This window comes from Zalophus californianus, chromosome 7 (genome assembly GCF_009762305.2).
Source record: "Zalophus californianus isolate mZalCal1 chromosome 7, mZalCal1.pri.v2, whole genome shotgun sequence".
Classification (NCBI taxonomy): Eukaryota; Metazoa; Chordata; class Mammalia; order Carnivora; family Otariidae; genus Zalophus; species Zalophus californianus.
In genome coordinates this window covers 98,537,713-98,551,990 of record NC_045601.1, presented here as the reverse complement: position 1 = coordinate 98,551,990, position 14,278 = coordinate 98,537,713, and the positions used below count along the sequence as shown (strand labels likewise).

At 46.6% G+C, this 14,278-nt stretch overlaps 1 protein-coding gene and 1 pseudogene across 4 annotated transcripts in view; both read right to left on the bottom strand.

The window, feature by feature from the left end:
* Positions 1-1,260: 1,260 nt before the first annotated feature.
* Positions 1,261-7,144, bottom strand: LOC113927947 (annotated as a pseudogene).
* Positions 3,636-14,278, bottom strand: part of CILK1 (ciliogenesis associated kinase 1) — a 56,063-nt gene continuing 45,420 nt past the window's right edge. For all 4 annotated transcript variants that reach the window (XM_027602431.1, XM_027602432.1, XM_027602429.1 and 1 more), the window contains 5 exons: positions 13,588-13,778; positions 13,322-13,470; positions 11,260-11,388; positions 8,447-8,569; positions 3,636-7,304 (listed from right to left, as the gene is read on the bottom strand). In XM_027602431.1, the coding sequence (XP_027458232.1) occupies positions 7,150-7,304; positions 8,447-8,569; positions 11,260-11,388; positions 13,322-13,470; positions 13,588-13,778 (747 nt within the window). In that variant the 3' untranslated portion in view covers positions 3,636-7,149. The remainder of the gene's footprint in view (positions 7,305-8,446; positions 8,570-11,259; positions 11,389-13,321; positions 13,471-13,587; positions 13,779-14,278) is intronic.

Genomic DNA, 14,278 nt, shown 5'->3' with positions numbered 1-14,278 from the left:
GACCTGTCTGTGTGGCACTAGGCTGTCTTGGGGGAAGGGCAATGCAGTCAACATGTAGTCATTTCTTACCCTTCTAAAGCAGAAGCTCTTGGTCTCCTTTGGGCAGGGGGCGCTTCAGCCTCAATTGCGTTTTCTGGGATTCTCAGTGGTGTCTTGTTCTTGAATAGTTGCTGGTTGTTCTGGTGAAACGTCATGATGTCAGGAACAACCTATGCTGCCATCTTGGTGATGTCACTCCCCAACATCAGGGTTTTATTTTTGTTGATTTGTTTTTGGTCGAACCAACTGAGGCTTGGTTTGTTTATTTGTTTATTTAGATTTTAAGTAATCTCTACACCCAATGTGGGGCTCCAATTTACAACCCTGAGATCAAGAGTTGCGTGCTGTACTTGACGTAGGAAAGATGTTAGGGTTTGATGGCCAAGAATGAATTCTTGAGACGGTGGTCTTTGGTGCGAAAAGGTGATTTTATTAAAGTACGAGGATAGGACCCGTGGGCAGGAAGAGCTGCACTGGGGTCATGAGGAGCGGCCCATTATATACTTTCAAGTTGGGAGGGGGTTAGGGATAGCGTAAGTCTCTAAGGACTTTGGGAAGTAAGGTTTCTAGGACCTTGAGGGGGCTAGCTTATTGTTGGGAAAAGATCATTTATTACCGTCTAATAAAACCTCAGTCATGAGACCCTTCAGATGTGTATCGGTGGGCCATGTGCTTGGGGGATGATTGCCAACATGTATCTTGGGGGGCTTAGAGATAAAGGAAGTTTCCAAAGGAATTCTTATACATTAAAGTAGACTTACAGCATCCTGGGGTGTGTGTGTTGGGGGGTGTGTTCCGGCTAGGATTGCCTTTTGCCCTTAACAAAATATTAACATGGAGCCAGTTGAGTCCCTAGAGGAATGTCACTCTGCCTGTTTCAAGGACTCGTCAGTGGGCTCTAGGTAGTAAGGAAATTTAATCATTTTTCTTCTGTGTTTGTTTCCCATGTCATACCGACTTGAACCAAGTGAAGCATTTTATTTTATTTTATTTTGATTTTGATTTTATCTTTAAGTAATCTCTACACCCAACCTGGAGCTCCAACTTACAACCCAGAAGTCAAGAGTCAAACTCTCTGCTCACTTGAGCCAACCAGTGCCCTGAGGCTTTATTTTAGAAAAGACTCTTTAATGGGCTTTTAGTTGGAAGCATAGGCAAGAGGGGGTACCCAGGGCAGGAGACTCCCCCCCGCAAGGGTAGGCTGAGAACTGGAGCTGAGTCTTAGGTGGGTCTCCTGTTCACAGCTAATTCCCCCAAAGGCTCTATGGCAGGCACAGGATGGGGGAGACTGGGAAGGACCACAGAGGCCGCTTGCTTAGACAGGACATCCGATGACTCGGACACCAGCCTCTCATGACGGGTCTTGACCTTCTTCACCAAGCACGGCCTTGGAGGAATTGGCACTGCTGAAGGAGCTGGCGCCCCCGCCAGAGCCAAAGCTGGACTAGAAGGAGCTCAGGCGGTATCCGAGGCCAGGGCCCCTGAGGCCCCTGTAGGCAAGCTCGGCCCACCTGAGTAGCTGCTGGTGGGTTTGGTATGAACATTCACCTTCTGCATCCCACACTCCAGCCGGCTCTCGCCGTCCTCCAGCAGCGTGGGCGGGTGGCGATCTCGCTGAGCAGGGCCAGCCTGACGTCCCTGAGCCCTCTGTACTCGGGCAGCTGCTGCACCAGGTCCTGCTCAGCTCGCTGCGGGGCGTTGGCGTCTTTAATGGTCCCCTCCCCCGCGCCGCTCAGCATCAGCTCTGGTGGCCTCCAGGGAAGCCCTCTGGCCTTGGAGGCCCGGATCTCAGGCTGGAATCGGCTGATACTGCGGTTCATCCCGGAAATCTCCGTCTTCGCGCTTTGGGGGCCATCGGTGTGATTCCCAGCCAGTTGTCTGCAGCCCCTTGTACTGGATGAGGTACACGTTCTCCGTCTCCGCCTGGCTGTGGCGCTGCAGCTGCCGCTGGCGATCCCCTGGTGCTGGGCCTTGACCTTGGCGGTGATGCCGTCTGGTCCAGGGAGCTCCTGTCGTCCACCGAGGGGACCGCAGAGGCGTCGGAGATCAGCGGCCTGAGGAAGCCCATCTCTCAGGCCAAACCCTCCAGGCAGGACTCCAGCTCTGCCTTATTCATGTAATCTTCATCCAGAGCCTTCCTGCTGAGAACAGATGCATTCTCCATCTCTGCACCCTCTCTGATCTCTTTCGCCTGCTTCTTCTTGTAGTCCTCCGCCGGCCCCTGCATGTCACCACGCTCCACCTCTGGTTCAGCTTCTCCCAGGCTACTGTGTCCAGTAGCGGCCCAAGGTTGCTGATGAAGCTCTCTGCGTGTTGTCCGTGTGGCTCTGAACCATTTCCTGCTGCTGCAGGACGCTCCACTTGGTCTCCCGAGTCTTGTTCTCCTGCTCCAGCTTCTGTGCCTTGTCCATAAAGGAGGCAAACCTGTTGGGGAGGGTTTCGATCTCCTTCTCCTGAGTGCCCATGGCCTGGATGTTGGGGTCCACCTCCAGCTTAAGAGGCCTCAGCAGGCTCTCATTTGGGGCCAGCTGTGGTGCCCCGCTGGTAGCCTCCAACCACACCCGGAACCTGCTGCCCAGCCAGGAGAAGAGCCAGGAAGCTGTTTCTGCGTGGGAGACCCCAACAGCAGATTTTATTTTATTTTTTCTTTTTTATTTGACAGAGAGAGAGACACACACGAGAGAGGGAACACAAGCAGGGGGAGTGGGAGAGGGAGAAGCAGGCTTCCCGTGGAGCAGGGAGCCCGATGCAGGGCTCGATCCCAATACCCTGGGACCATGACTCGAGCCAAGGGCAGACGCTTAATGACTGAGCCACCCAGGCGCCCCAACAGCAGATTTTATTAGCAGGAAGGATGGCGGGAGCTCAAATCTGTAGGGCCTCTGAAGGGGCAGGGTGGGCAGATGAAGTTAGACAAATGCTGTCGAGTTCAGTCGGGCCAGCAGTGTTCTGATGGGAGGGCACACCTACGGATTCAGCAGTACACCTTGGGTAAATTGTGTTCCTAAAAAATTCTTTCGAGGATCCAAAGAATGTTTGGGAAGTGAATTTCCTGTGGAATCCTGTATGTAATTCATGAAGCGATGAGTTTCGTTTGAAGGTTTGTATTGTGCCTATGAGTATGCTGTGAAAAGCCGAAAACATACAAGGTAGGTATTATGAAGCAAGATGAAATTGGCAACAAGAAACTGTCTCCACCTACTTTTTTCTTTTTTTAAATATTCCTAGTCACCTAACTTGCTAAATGCTAAATTTAAAAAAAGCCTCAAAAAAAAATTAAATAAGTCTCCAGATTGCAGGATAACTCTTTACATTGCTGCTCTAAGCTCATGCTTCTAATTTCATGGCAGTAACACTGTATGTACTAAGCATTAAGAAGTTATAAAATATCAAAACCCCACATTAGGAAATACGAATGTTATTTTGTTGTTTAAAGACTTTATTTTTAAGTAATCTCTACATCCAACACAGGGCTTGAACTCATAACCCTGAGATCAGGAGTCGCGCGCTCTACCAACTGAGCCAGCCAGGAGCCCCACTGTTTATCTTATTTTCAGAACACTGAAAATAAAAAGAGAACACTCAAATCATTTTTCTTCCTTTAACTGTAACTTTATTTGGAGCAGAATTTTCCTTACATAAAGTTAACGTTTTTAAACACCTTAGGACAAACTATTCAAAACGCAGTATTTTATTTCAGAAGGGGCTTGTGTCAGTGGTTTTCTGTCCTCCTCTATTCTCATTATTATGAATATTTGCTTTTTAAATAAATATATTCTCAGCTATTTCCTTGGATTCAAATCCGGTGATTAAACTATCAGTACTAAGACATCTGAGATCAGAAGACTGTTTGGGTCATTTCAAATTCACATTAGCACAGTGTCTCTAAGAAACTGATAATACAGATTGATGTGATGCTTGCCTCCAGTTTGTCTTAATAGTTTCCATGAGGGGTCCTCACAATAAGTTATATAAAATACAGTACTTTGGTTGGAAATTGTAAAAATAATTCTAAAAATTAAGCACATATATTAAACAAACGAGTTGCTACAGTATGCTTTAAATGATATAAAATAATTAGCATGTCAAACATTTTCTTATAAACATATTGCTTTTGGTCATACACTGAGCTGGAACATACAGCCTGTGTTCCTTTTCTCCTAAATGGCACAAAACGATGGCTCGATGGTAGGGAAACACTAGTTCATGAGAAAAGATGGTGCCCATGAGCCCCAGTAGTACCGGTATTTGTACTTAGGCGTTACCTTGATTGTATTCAATTTTTGATAACGTCAGAAGATGACACAATGTCAATTAGTTATATGTATACAATCCTTTAGGCTATCTATAAGAGAGGTGTCTGAAAAAAAACTGTTTGAAAATCAATTTTCTTCCTACTTAAACCCTATCATACATGAGCTGGGTGAGTGCTTAGTAATTAATGGAATTTTATTGTAAGATGAACAATCACACCAAGAGTAGCTTTTATGCCCATGCAGCTTGCCTTGCAGTTCACACATGTACTGCCTGGCACACCATTATCACTGGACCTTTGGGTGTGCAATGAGAGCCATCCCTGTACCATTTCCTGACATCCCGAAAAGCTTTCTGACCGGAAATGAGGTATAGTCATGAAAAAGGTACAGTGAAACTCTTTCATTCCTCTTGGTGTCTTATGGTACATCGTATAATTCTCTACTAACTAAAAGATATACACACTTGGTAGCATTTGATTTTCACTTAACAAAAAATGGTCACGATTCCCTTCTATAGTAAACAGCATGTATACACATTTGTCCTTTACCCATTATGGGGGGAAAAAAAAGAGAGAACTTTCTAGGATTTTGCTGGTTCTTTAGGATTTACATTGTTTTTTCAGTCTTCTGGTTTTCTCAACTGCACATCAGCTTCTCGACTTTCATATGGATAAACATGTTTGGCTTTCTAAGGGAAGTTGTTTACTCATAAATAAAGGAAAAAGTAAGAGGACGAAAACGGAAATATTTTCTGAATTTGGGCCCATAAAAGTATTACAAAAACAATTTTATAATGTGTAATAACCAGATGACTAGGTTTTTTCAATTTAAAAAATGTCATGACCTTAACATAAGCTAGAGTGCCAAGAATATGGTATTCACAATCCATTCGCTTCTCTAAGAGGTATTTACAATTTAAAACCAGCTTTCCAGCAAGCTGGGTAAGGTTACAGATTAACTTACTTTTTATATATAATACAGAAAGGGAAAATAAATATTAATTGCAGTAAAGGACTCATCTCTGAAAACACATTTTCTTTTGCTTTAGATAATGAGTTGAGAATATAATACAGAAGTGAACTCAGCTTCAAGTTGTGCTTACATATACATATTTGTTCTCTGAAGCTTTGCTGCCAGTTTGTTAACAGAAAATATTACCTATCAAATCCACATCCATTATGTGCTTTTCTCATGCCCCTAGGGATCATAGTGCTTGGTCAAGTACATTGTTGTGCCAGATTCTCCAAAGCAGAAATTACTCCCTGATTTAGATTAGGCCCCTTTGGGAGCCATGGCAATTTGTTCAGGCTGCAACATACTACTAATACATCAAAGCAATAATTTACCCACATATTGGGTTGAATCATATCAAAGTGCCAATATTCACTTTATCATTTTAACCTACAGAAATGACAGACAATTTCATATGGCTCAGCCTGCTAGATCCTGGAACCTGGAACCAAATGAGAGTAGCTTGGGGCCTGGGAGAATGTGAGTCAACACGCTACTGAGTTTGTATCGTGTTCCCTGGCAGAGACCTTCCCTCCTGCCTTTCAGGGAACCACTGCTGGAGGCAGATATACCCTACAGAGATGGACGAAGAGCGGACCTTTTGTCTTTTTCTGTCTCCAAACTAGCTTTGTCATTTTCAAAATTGCTGTAAACATTCCTCTCAATGGAACAGCCTCTGTCCAACACATAGAGTTCCCACTGTGTGAAGAAACTACACAAGGGTTAAGAGTTCAAATGTGGCACGCTACCTACATGACCCTCGTGGTAGCTGGGACTTCCCAGGTCAGTGGAACCTCTCCCATAAATCTTTCCTGCTCCCCAAAGTGCCCTGAGAATGTGGCTAGGACAGAAGATTCTTCATCGTCTGTTCCTTGCCAGGCCTGGAGAACTGAGCTGAATGCAAAAGTTGATCAGTTATTATAATAAAAAAAATCTTCTGCTGCTTTGAAACTTAGCTTTTTGGTCGTGCATCTTGATAGGGATACAAGTCTAACGGACTGTGTTCACCTTTATGTTAAAGATCTGTTAACTTCAAAAGCTTCCCTTTTGGGGATACTTATACAACTGGATTTCAAAAATGGAAGAAACATAAAAAAAAAATGGGAGAAAATAGAACGTGATGGTCCAGCATAATAAAACCTGGTTCATATCTCCAACCACCTTGCATATCTCCAACCACCAAAAAGGGTTGTTGTAAAAATTCCAAAAACTATTTAGAGTTCTTTCAGCTGGGAAATTCATTGCATAATAGTATTTTTAGAACAGCACAGTGGTGTCACAAAATCAAACCAATAACCTGATATTGAGAAAAGCAGATCATTTATCTAGCGCTGAGGTCGGTCCAAGAAAGCCTGTAGTACCAGTGTGCCACATTTAAAATTTAACCACTTCACAAATATCTGCCCGCGTTGAGTAAATAACCCTCTATCGGGTGGCCTTCAATTGCACCCCTGCTGCAATACTGCATCAATATTATTACATTTTTAAAAATCTGTATAAAATATTATCTGGAACCCCAAAGGAAAATCAATTAATTTTTAAAAAGTTCATTACAAAGTTGACTGTATAAAATGCTAAAACATAATCCATATATACAAAATGCGCTGTTTAAGAAAATAATGGGACCCAGTTTTAGAATAAAATAATTTTGTACAAAAAAAGGGTATTGCATTCAAATCAATATTTAAAAAAAATCTTAAAAAGAATATTGAAATGTCTTAGTTCAGAAGAATAACTATAAAGTGTTTGCTTTCATACTGTCTGCCGGTTTCTCGCCGGCAGAACACCAGCTGGCCGAGGGACCGTGTCTTGCTTTCCCCTGAGCCCAGAAGCTTCATGCTGGTCATCGCCGAGACGCATACTTAGAAACCCAGTCGGTCCGGCCGTGCACTGGCTGGGCAGCCGGAGGTCGGGGCATCAGCCCGGGAGTGCTTCTAGGCTGGGTGTGGAAGAAAGGTCGCCCGGGATGAGGTCTCACAGCCTTCAGGGAAGAATAGCCTGCAATTAAAGAGGAAGGTGGGTCGGATTGATATGGGACTCCCGCAAACAAAGCAAATAAATGCAGCTTGGTGACAAAAATATCAGAAAATGGGAGCTCAAGAGAAGCACTGGTGGGCGACTCATAGTCTTCCCTCTCTCGCTGAAGGACAACTCCATTCTAGTGTTGTCCAGCCGCTAATACTGGTGTCATTCCTGACCCCTTTCTTCACAGCGCACGTGTCATGGGTCAGCAAATGCCACTGGCTCTCCCTTCCAGATACACTCAGAATCCGGCCCAGCTCAGCCCTCAGCACCCTGGCCCATCACTCCCTGCCTGGATAATTCCAGCAGCCAGTTGGTTTCCCTGCTTCCAGCCTTGTTCCCGGCCCCCAGTCTAATGACAACCTGCACGTGAGTGAGGCTGCAAGATGCAAGTCAGATGGCCTCACGCCTCTTCTCCAGACCCTCCTCTGGCTCCCACGTCCCACGCAGTCAGTGACAGCATGCTTACGGTGGCCTGCAGGGCCTCATACCACCCCGCCTTTGGTTACCCCTCTCTCCTGCCTCCAGGGCCATGCACTAGGAACCCCGTGCTGGGGGCAGTCTCACCCACACCTCACGGCTACCCACTCACCTCCTTCACACCTTCACTCAACAGTTCCTTTGCGGTGTGGTCTTCTTTGGCCACGCTCTTTATTTATTTTTAATTATTATTATTTTTTTAACATATAATGTATTATTTGTTTCAGGGGTACCGGTCTGTGATTCAACAGTCTTACACAATTCACAGCGCTCACCATAGCACATACCGTCCCCAATGTCCATCACCCAGCCACCCCATCCCTCCCACCCCCCACCACTCCAGCAACCCTCAGTTTGTTTCCTGAGATGAAGAGTCCTTACGGTTTGGCTACCCTCTTTAAAAATGCACAATCCAACTTCCATCTTCCCTATATACCGCCTACTTCATTTTTCTCCTCAGCACTGATGAGCATCTGCTTCAGTTTACTTATTGTGTGTGGGGTGTAAGTTCGTGGGACAGGGAGTCTTGTCGGTCTCCTTCGCTGGTGGGTCCTTGGCCTACAACATGCCTGGCACAAAGCCATTATTTGAGAACCATTTGATGAGCTGCTTTATGAATAGCCCAAAACAGAACTCACCAGGAGAAGGGTCTGGAATAGGTGCCAAGTGTACCCTCTGCACAGCAGAACCAACTTCTTTTTTCAGAAAGGACGGGATATAGTTGCCAGTCAGTCCACTAGAACTTGTAGAACTGGAACCAACTGATTCACAAAAGCAAAAGCTCGTTACTACAAAGACCCCACGTGCACATAACACCAACAGGGTTACACGGGTGTGGAACGATAAAGAATTGGGCATTTACTTTTAGGGGGAAATACGATAAAAACAGTGAACTGTGAGCAGAGCATTCGTCCACACCACACCGTCGGAAAGATGGGGAAGAGGGGCAGCAAAGACAGGGCCACTCCTATAGCCTGCGCCTGAACGGAGCCTGGATGCTTGGTTTGCTCAAGAAAAGGGACATGTGCGGGGCGCCTGGGTGGCTCAGTGGTTAGGTGCCTGCCTTCGGCTCAGGTCATGATCCCAGGGTCCTGGGATCGAGCCTCACATCGGGCTCCCTGCTCCGCAGGGAAGCCTGCTTCTCCCTCTCCCACTCCCCCTGCTTGTGTTCCCTCTCTCACTGTGTCTCTCTCTGTCAAATAAATAAATAAATCTTGAAAAGAAAAGAAAAGGGACATGTGCAGTTTTCTTTCTTTTTTGGAATAATGGGTTTAGCCTGTTCCAAAATTTGCTTTTTCCACGCTGTAACAGAGAATAGCTATCCTTCCATGTCAGTATATACAAATTCTAGAATCTGGCTAAACCCTAATTCACCGAACCATTCTCTTACTGAGCAGCACACAGGTGATCTTAATTATTTAGCTATGGGGGCACTTGGGTGGCTCAGTCGGTTAAGTCGCTGCCTTCGGCTCAGGTCATGATCCCAGGGTCCTGGGATCGAGTCCTGCATCAGGCTCCCTGCTCAGTGAGGAGTCTGCTTCTCCCTCTCCCGCTCCCCCTGCTTGTGTTCCCTTTCTTGCTGTGTCTCTCTCTGTCAAATAAATAAATAAACAAGATCTTTAAAAAAATTATTTAGTTATGACAAGTAATTCTACACAAAATACTCTGGCCCGTAATCAGAAAAAGTAATGATTTATGTTAAATATATTCATTTTTTATGACATTTTCATAGTGAGAGTGTTTTAAGGGCTGGAACTGTATGCGACTCATCTTAGTATTCCAGGAGGTTAATGGGATGCCTTATATGTAGCAGTAATCAATATATATTGGATGGATGAATAGAAATCGATAAGCCTCATTAAGACTTAAGGTACACACGGAATGATGAAAAATGTTATTACAGGCCATTATACAAATGGAAGTTATATCCGGGGGGAAAAGAGAGAATGTGTGGCAGAGTGGCAATGCCTGGGTAAGGAGCTGTGTTGTGCTAGAGCACATTCTGCATTTTTGGTGAAGAGATTAAAAAAAAAAACAAAAAACGGGAAGAGAATTTGAACAGGTTAAGTCACAAAAGGGGAAAAAAGTATAGTCCATGAACACAAGAGAAGATGCTCCACCTCATTAGTACACAGGACATGCAAGTTGAAGCCACAACAAGATGCCATCTCACACCCATCAGACCAGTACACAGTTTGCAATCTTGACAGTACCAAGTGGCATCAAGGATGCAGCACCACTCCCAGACCCTGCTGGAGAGCAATTTGGCAACATCTGTAAAGTCAGAGATGAGCACACCCTTTAGCCTGTTTACATTATCCCCAGAGAAACCTTCACGCAGGTGCGCGGCAAGAGGGTACACGGAGGTTCATTTCTGCACTCCTTCTCACAGCAAAGATGGTTCCCAACTTACACGCTCATCAAGAAGAGAAGGATAAATACATTACGGTCCACTAAAAGTAATAAATTATGGGTTGATACAAGTGATATATGTTATACACGTTTTATAATATATACTATGATATGTCTTACATGTATGTGTAGTTGCCTTATCATAATATAATTACTAAAATGAGTGGAGATCCAGAATTATGTTTGTATTAATTTTGGAACATGTAAGAACATATTTTGTGGTTCATGAATCTTTTAAAAATGCATAGAAATAATAAGCATCCAAATCAGGTGGGGGTCGGAGGAAGGAGAGGGGAAAGAGGGAGAGGGTGGGAAGGCCTGGACAGTGGGCTTCATGAGTATTTACAAAGTTTGACTCCTTGAGCTGGTGGTAGTGGGTACATGGGTGTTGATACCTCATTTCCTTCTTTTCTGTATTTCTCAAAATAAATGAACGTGTAATGGATAAAGCAGGGAGAAGGGACGCCCAGATGTTTTTCCCTGGCAGCGTGGAAGGAGAAGCAATGCATGGCAGGGGCTGCCTGTGTGAGGGAAAATGAGGCGGGAAAGGGGCCTGCTGGGAGTGGGGTTAGCCCGCCGGGAATGGGGTTAGCCCGCCTGGAAGGCTTATGAAACTCACTTCTCATTTTAAAAAAAAGGTGGGGATGAGGAAAAAAAAAATGGGGATGGCCCTCTGAGCTGTCCACCTTCCAACCAGAAGAGGTTTTTTGATGCTCTGGGCTAAGGCTGGGTCATCAGAGGGAGGGGACGACGAGCTGGAGCAAGGTGGATGGAGCTAAGTTAGACGGCCTGCAGCCTGGGGCCTCGGAAGCCAGAGGTGCCTGACTCCCCAGCTACGCTGATGGCAGACCCCGTGGCAGCTGGCTGGGTCCCCAGAGCCTGCTGCCAAGAAAGAGATGGGAGCGTGGCCTGAAAAAGGGGCCTTGGGTTTCCACCCTAGAAAACCCTCTCATTTCCATTAGCTTGTCTCTCCGGACTCACCCTGCCGCATCCAGAGAATCTGCCTCTTGTCATTTAGGAGTTAATAATCACTACTCACCGGAATTTATTTTGCTGATTACTGATACTGTTCCTGAAGATTTTCCAGACAAACCAGAACTAGACCACGGATTAGATGGAATAAAATCCTTGCCTGGATTTGGAAGTATGCCGTTTCTCATATTTATTCCTAATAGGGAAGATAATGATTTTCAAATGGAAAATACATTATTACATCTTGCACCAGATTTCAGTGGCAAACTCATCCCAGAATTCACTCTGTCTAAACTTCCTACGGTTCAGTCGTCAGAGCAAAAACTGACCATGAGGTTGTCCGATAGAAAGCAGAGGAAAGGAGGAAAGATGGCGACCTGGGGTTTAGTACGCCCAGAGGGTGGGCAGCCTGAGAGAGTTCTCCTAAACTTCTCCCTACAGATCCATCTCACGTCTTCTCTCTTGGCCCCTCTGGTGCTATCCTGGGCGTCAGTGCTCCTGGTCATTCCCACAGGTACCCCCGCATGGGCCACTGCCTGTCTGTCACCTGTCACTGCCTGTCAAGTTCCTCTTTGCCCCCCTTCCGTCCGGCCAGCTCTGCAGCCCCCTGCTCTCCTCTCTCTGCATTCTGTCCCCCAAGACCCCTCTTCATACCTGACCTGGACCATGAGCACCATCAAGTGCTGGTGACCCTCACGGACTCCCTCACGCCCAAGGCTGCCTTGACCTTAATCAATCATCTCAACCTCAAGCCAAACCACCCACTAGACCGCCCACTTTCCCATTTATGTCAAGCACTGCAGCTATTTTTCAGAACTGAAAAGACTGAATTCATCTTTTATCCTCCTTCCTCTCCTAGAGCCAAAAAGAAATAACCAATTCCCTCCCAGCTGGCTCCCTTTGGCCTGTGGCCCCTGGAGTTGGGGTCTCTGCCCCTGACACCTGGACCGCTGCTGTACCCTGTCACCCGCTCTCTCCTCTTCCAGGTCATCCTGGGAGGCCAACCAAGGGCGAGGAGTCAATCCACCAGTGGGGCCTTGTTCCCACCTCACGTCCCCTGGGCCCCACAGCCCCAGCCTGAGCCACCACTCCCCTTACCTGCACGAGAGCTACAGCTTGCCCTCATCCACTCAGCACGAGGATGGGCATGAACCCAGCATGCTCTCCAATTAAAACCCTTCAACAGCTTCTTGCTGCTTGTGAAATAAATCCCAAATGTCTTACAAGACTCCCAAAGATGCCTCGTGCTACGTGTATCACCCTCCTACCACGCCCTCTGCCCTTCCCCTCACCAGCCAAGCCCCTTCCTGCCTCCCAGGATCCCCACTTGCTGCTTCCCCTGCCTGCTTTGTTCTGCTCATTTGTCCCTCCCTATTCTTTGGGGGCCCAGCCAGGAGTCACGTGCTCAGACAGGCCCTTCCTGAGCATTCTGTCTACAGTGGTGCCTCCCCCCTGCCCCCTATCACCACCAGAACTACTGGTTGTCTATTTGTTTAGGGTCTGGCTCCCACCACTAGAATATAAGCTGCACGGGGGCGAGAGTATTGTCTACAGGGCTGTGGTACAAAGTCACTGCATAGACGGTGGTCCCACTTGGCCACTGTACTCACCATAATTTCCACAGTGCCTCGCACACATTCAATGCTCAGTACGTACGTACTGATTGAATGAATCTGTGAATGAATGGTTGGCTGGTGCTGTAAGCTTGGAATCGGGAGAATCTGGAGGGAGGCTTGTGCACCCATCAAACTAGAGCATGTACACTTATCCCCTGTAATACTGCCAGGTGGTGTGACTGAGCGCCTACCCTGATCTCCTGAGAGTACATAGGACTGGTCATTGTTCCTAACCCTGGTCTGGTGCAGGGGCCTCAGGCGTGCCCCCTGGCTCTCACCACCAGTTCCTCCCTCCTGGGGGGCCAGACCCAGTTTCCACCACAACATTTTTTCTTACGCAACTATACATACATAATGTGAGGCCTGGGCTTCAGCAAATATTTCTACAATCCTACCAGTTCTGAAGTTCTAGAAGGCCCTGGGCACTTGCCTTTCAAAACAGAATCTCTGTGAATACGTGATTCCGGGGAAATGGTTTCTGAGGATGAAAGTAAAGGCAAGCATTTCTATTACCAGGCAAGTATCGCGAGTGTTTCAGGTAGTGTTGCTTGGCCGCGGACCTCAGGGTTGGTGTGTCTCGCCTCTGATAGGAGGTCTGGGTGGGGGCGCTGTTGCCTGTACTGACGGGCTCAGAGGGCTTCAGGTCCAGAACACTCTCAAATCTGAAGCAAGGGAACATGGCTTAGATCAGCATGAGATGGAAAGCATCATGAGAGAGGTACAGATCATTTCGCAAACCCCAGACTCGATCTGTGTACAGAGCCGAGGTGCACACTTGCCTGCAGAGAGTCTCCTCGCTCTGTCTCTTCTTGTTTTTCAGGTCAATCCTGGTGAGGGACGGACTGAAATCCAAGTCATCCAAGTCAGCCCAGTCATCGGAATCTTTTGTCGACCGGGACACAAGCCCCCACCTTCTCCGACTCTTGGGCTTGATCTCCCCATTTTTGTGTTCCAGGCCAGCTAGCGTTTTCTGTGCATCCAAGGAGTGGGGGATAAAGTCATACTTGGTATTAATGGAGCTCACCCATGAGTAATCCGCATTCCAAATTTCCTCAGTGATGAAAAGGAGGATCCGGGGACATATCATTCTCAACATGCAACCATGGGAAGTATGTTCCTGGGCCTCTGTCTCTCACCTCTCCTGCACACCTCACAGCCACTGGCATCCTAGGGGGACACTCAGCTGTGCAAGATAAGGATTTTTAAAAAGAAATTTTTTTTAAATAGATTTATTTTTGAGAGACAGAGAGTGAGAGAGAGGGAAGGGACAGAGGGAGAGGGAGAGAGAACATCAGCAGACTCCACGCTGAGCGCAGAGCCTGACGCAGCACTCAATCTCACGACCACAAGATCATGACCTGAGCCAAAATCAAGAGTCGGGTACTTAACCACCGACTGCATCACCCAGGCGCCCCTAAAAAGAAATTTAAGGTGCTTCTCACACATGGGGAGGAGAGCTAGGTTGTCCTC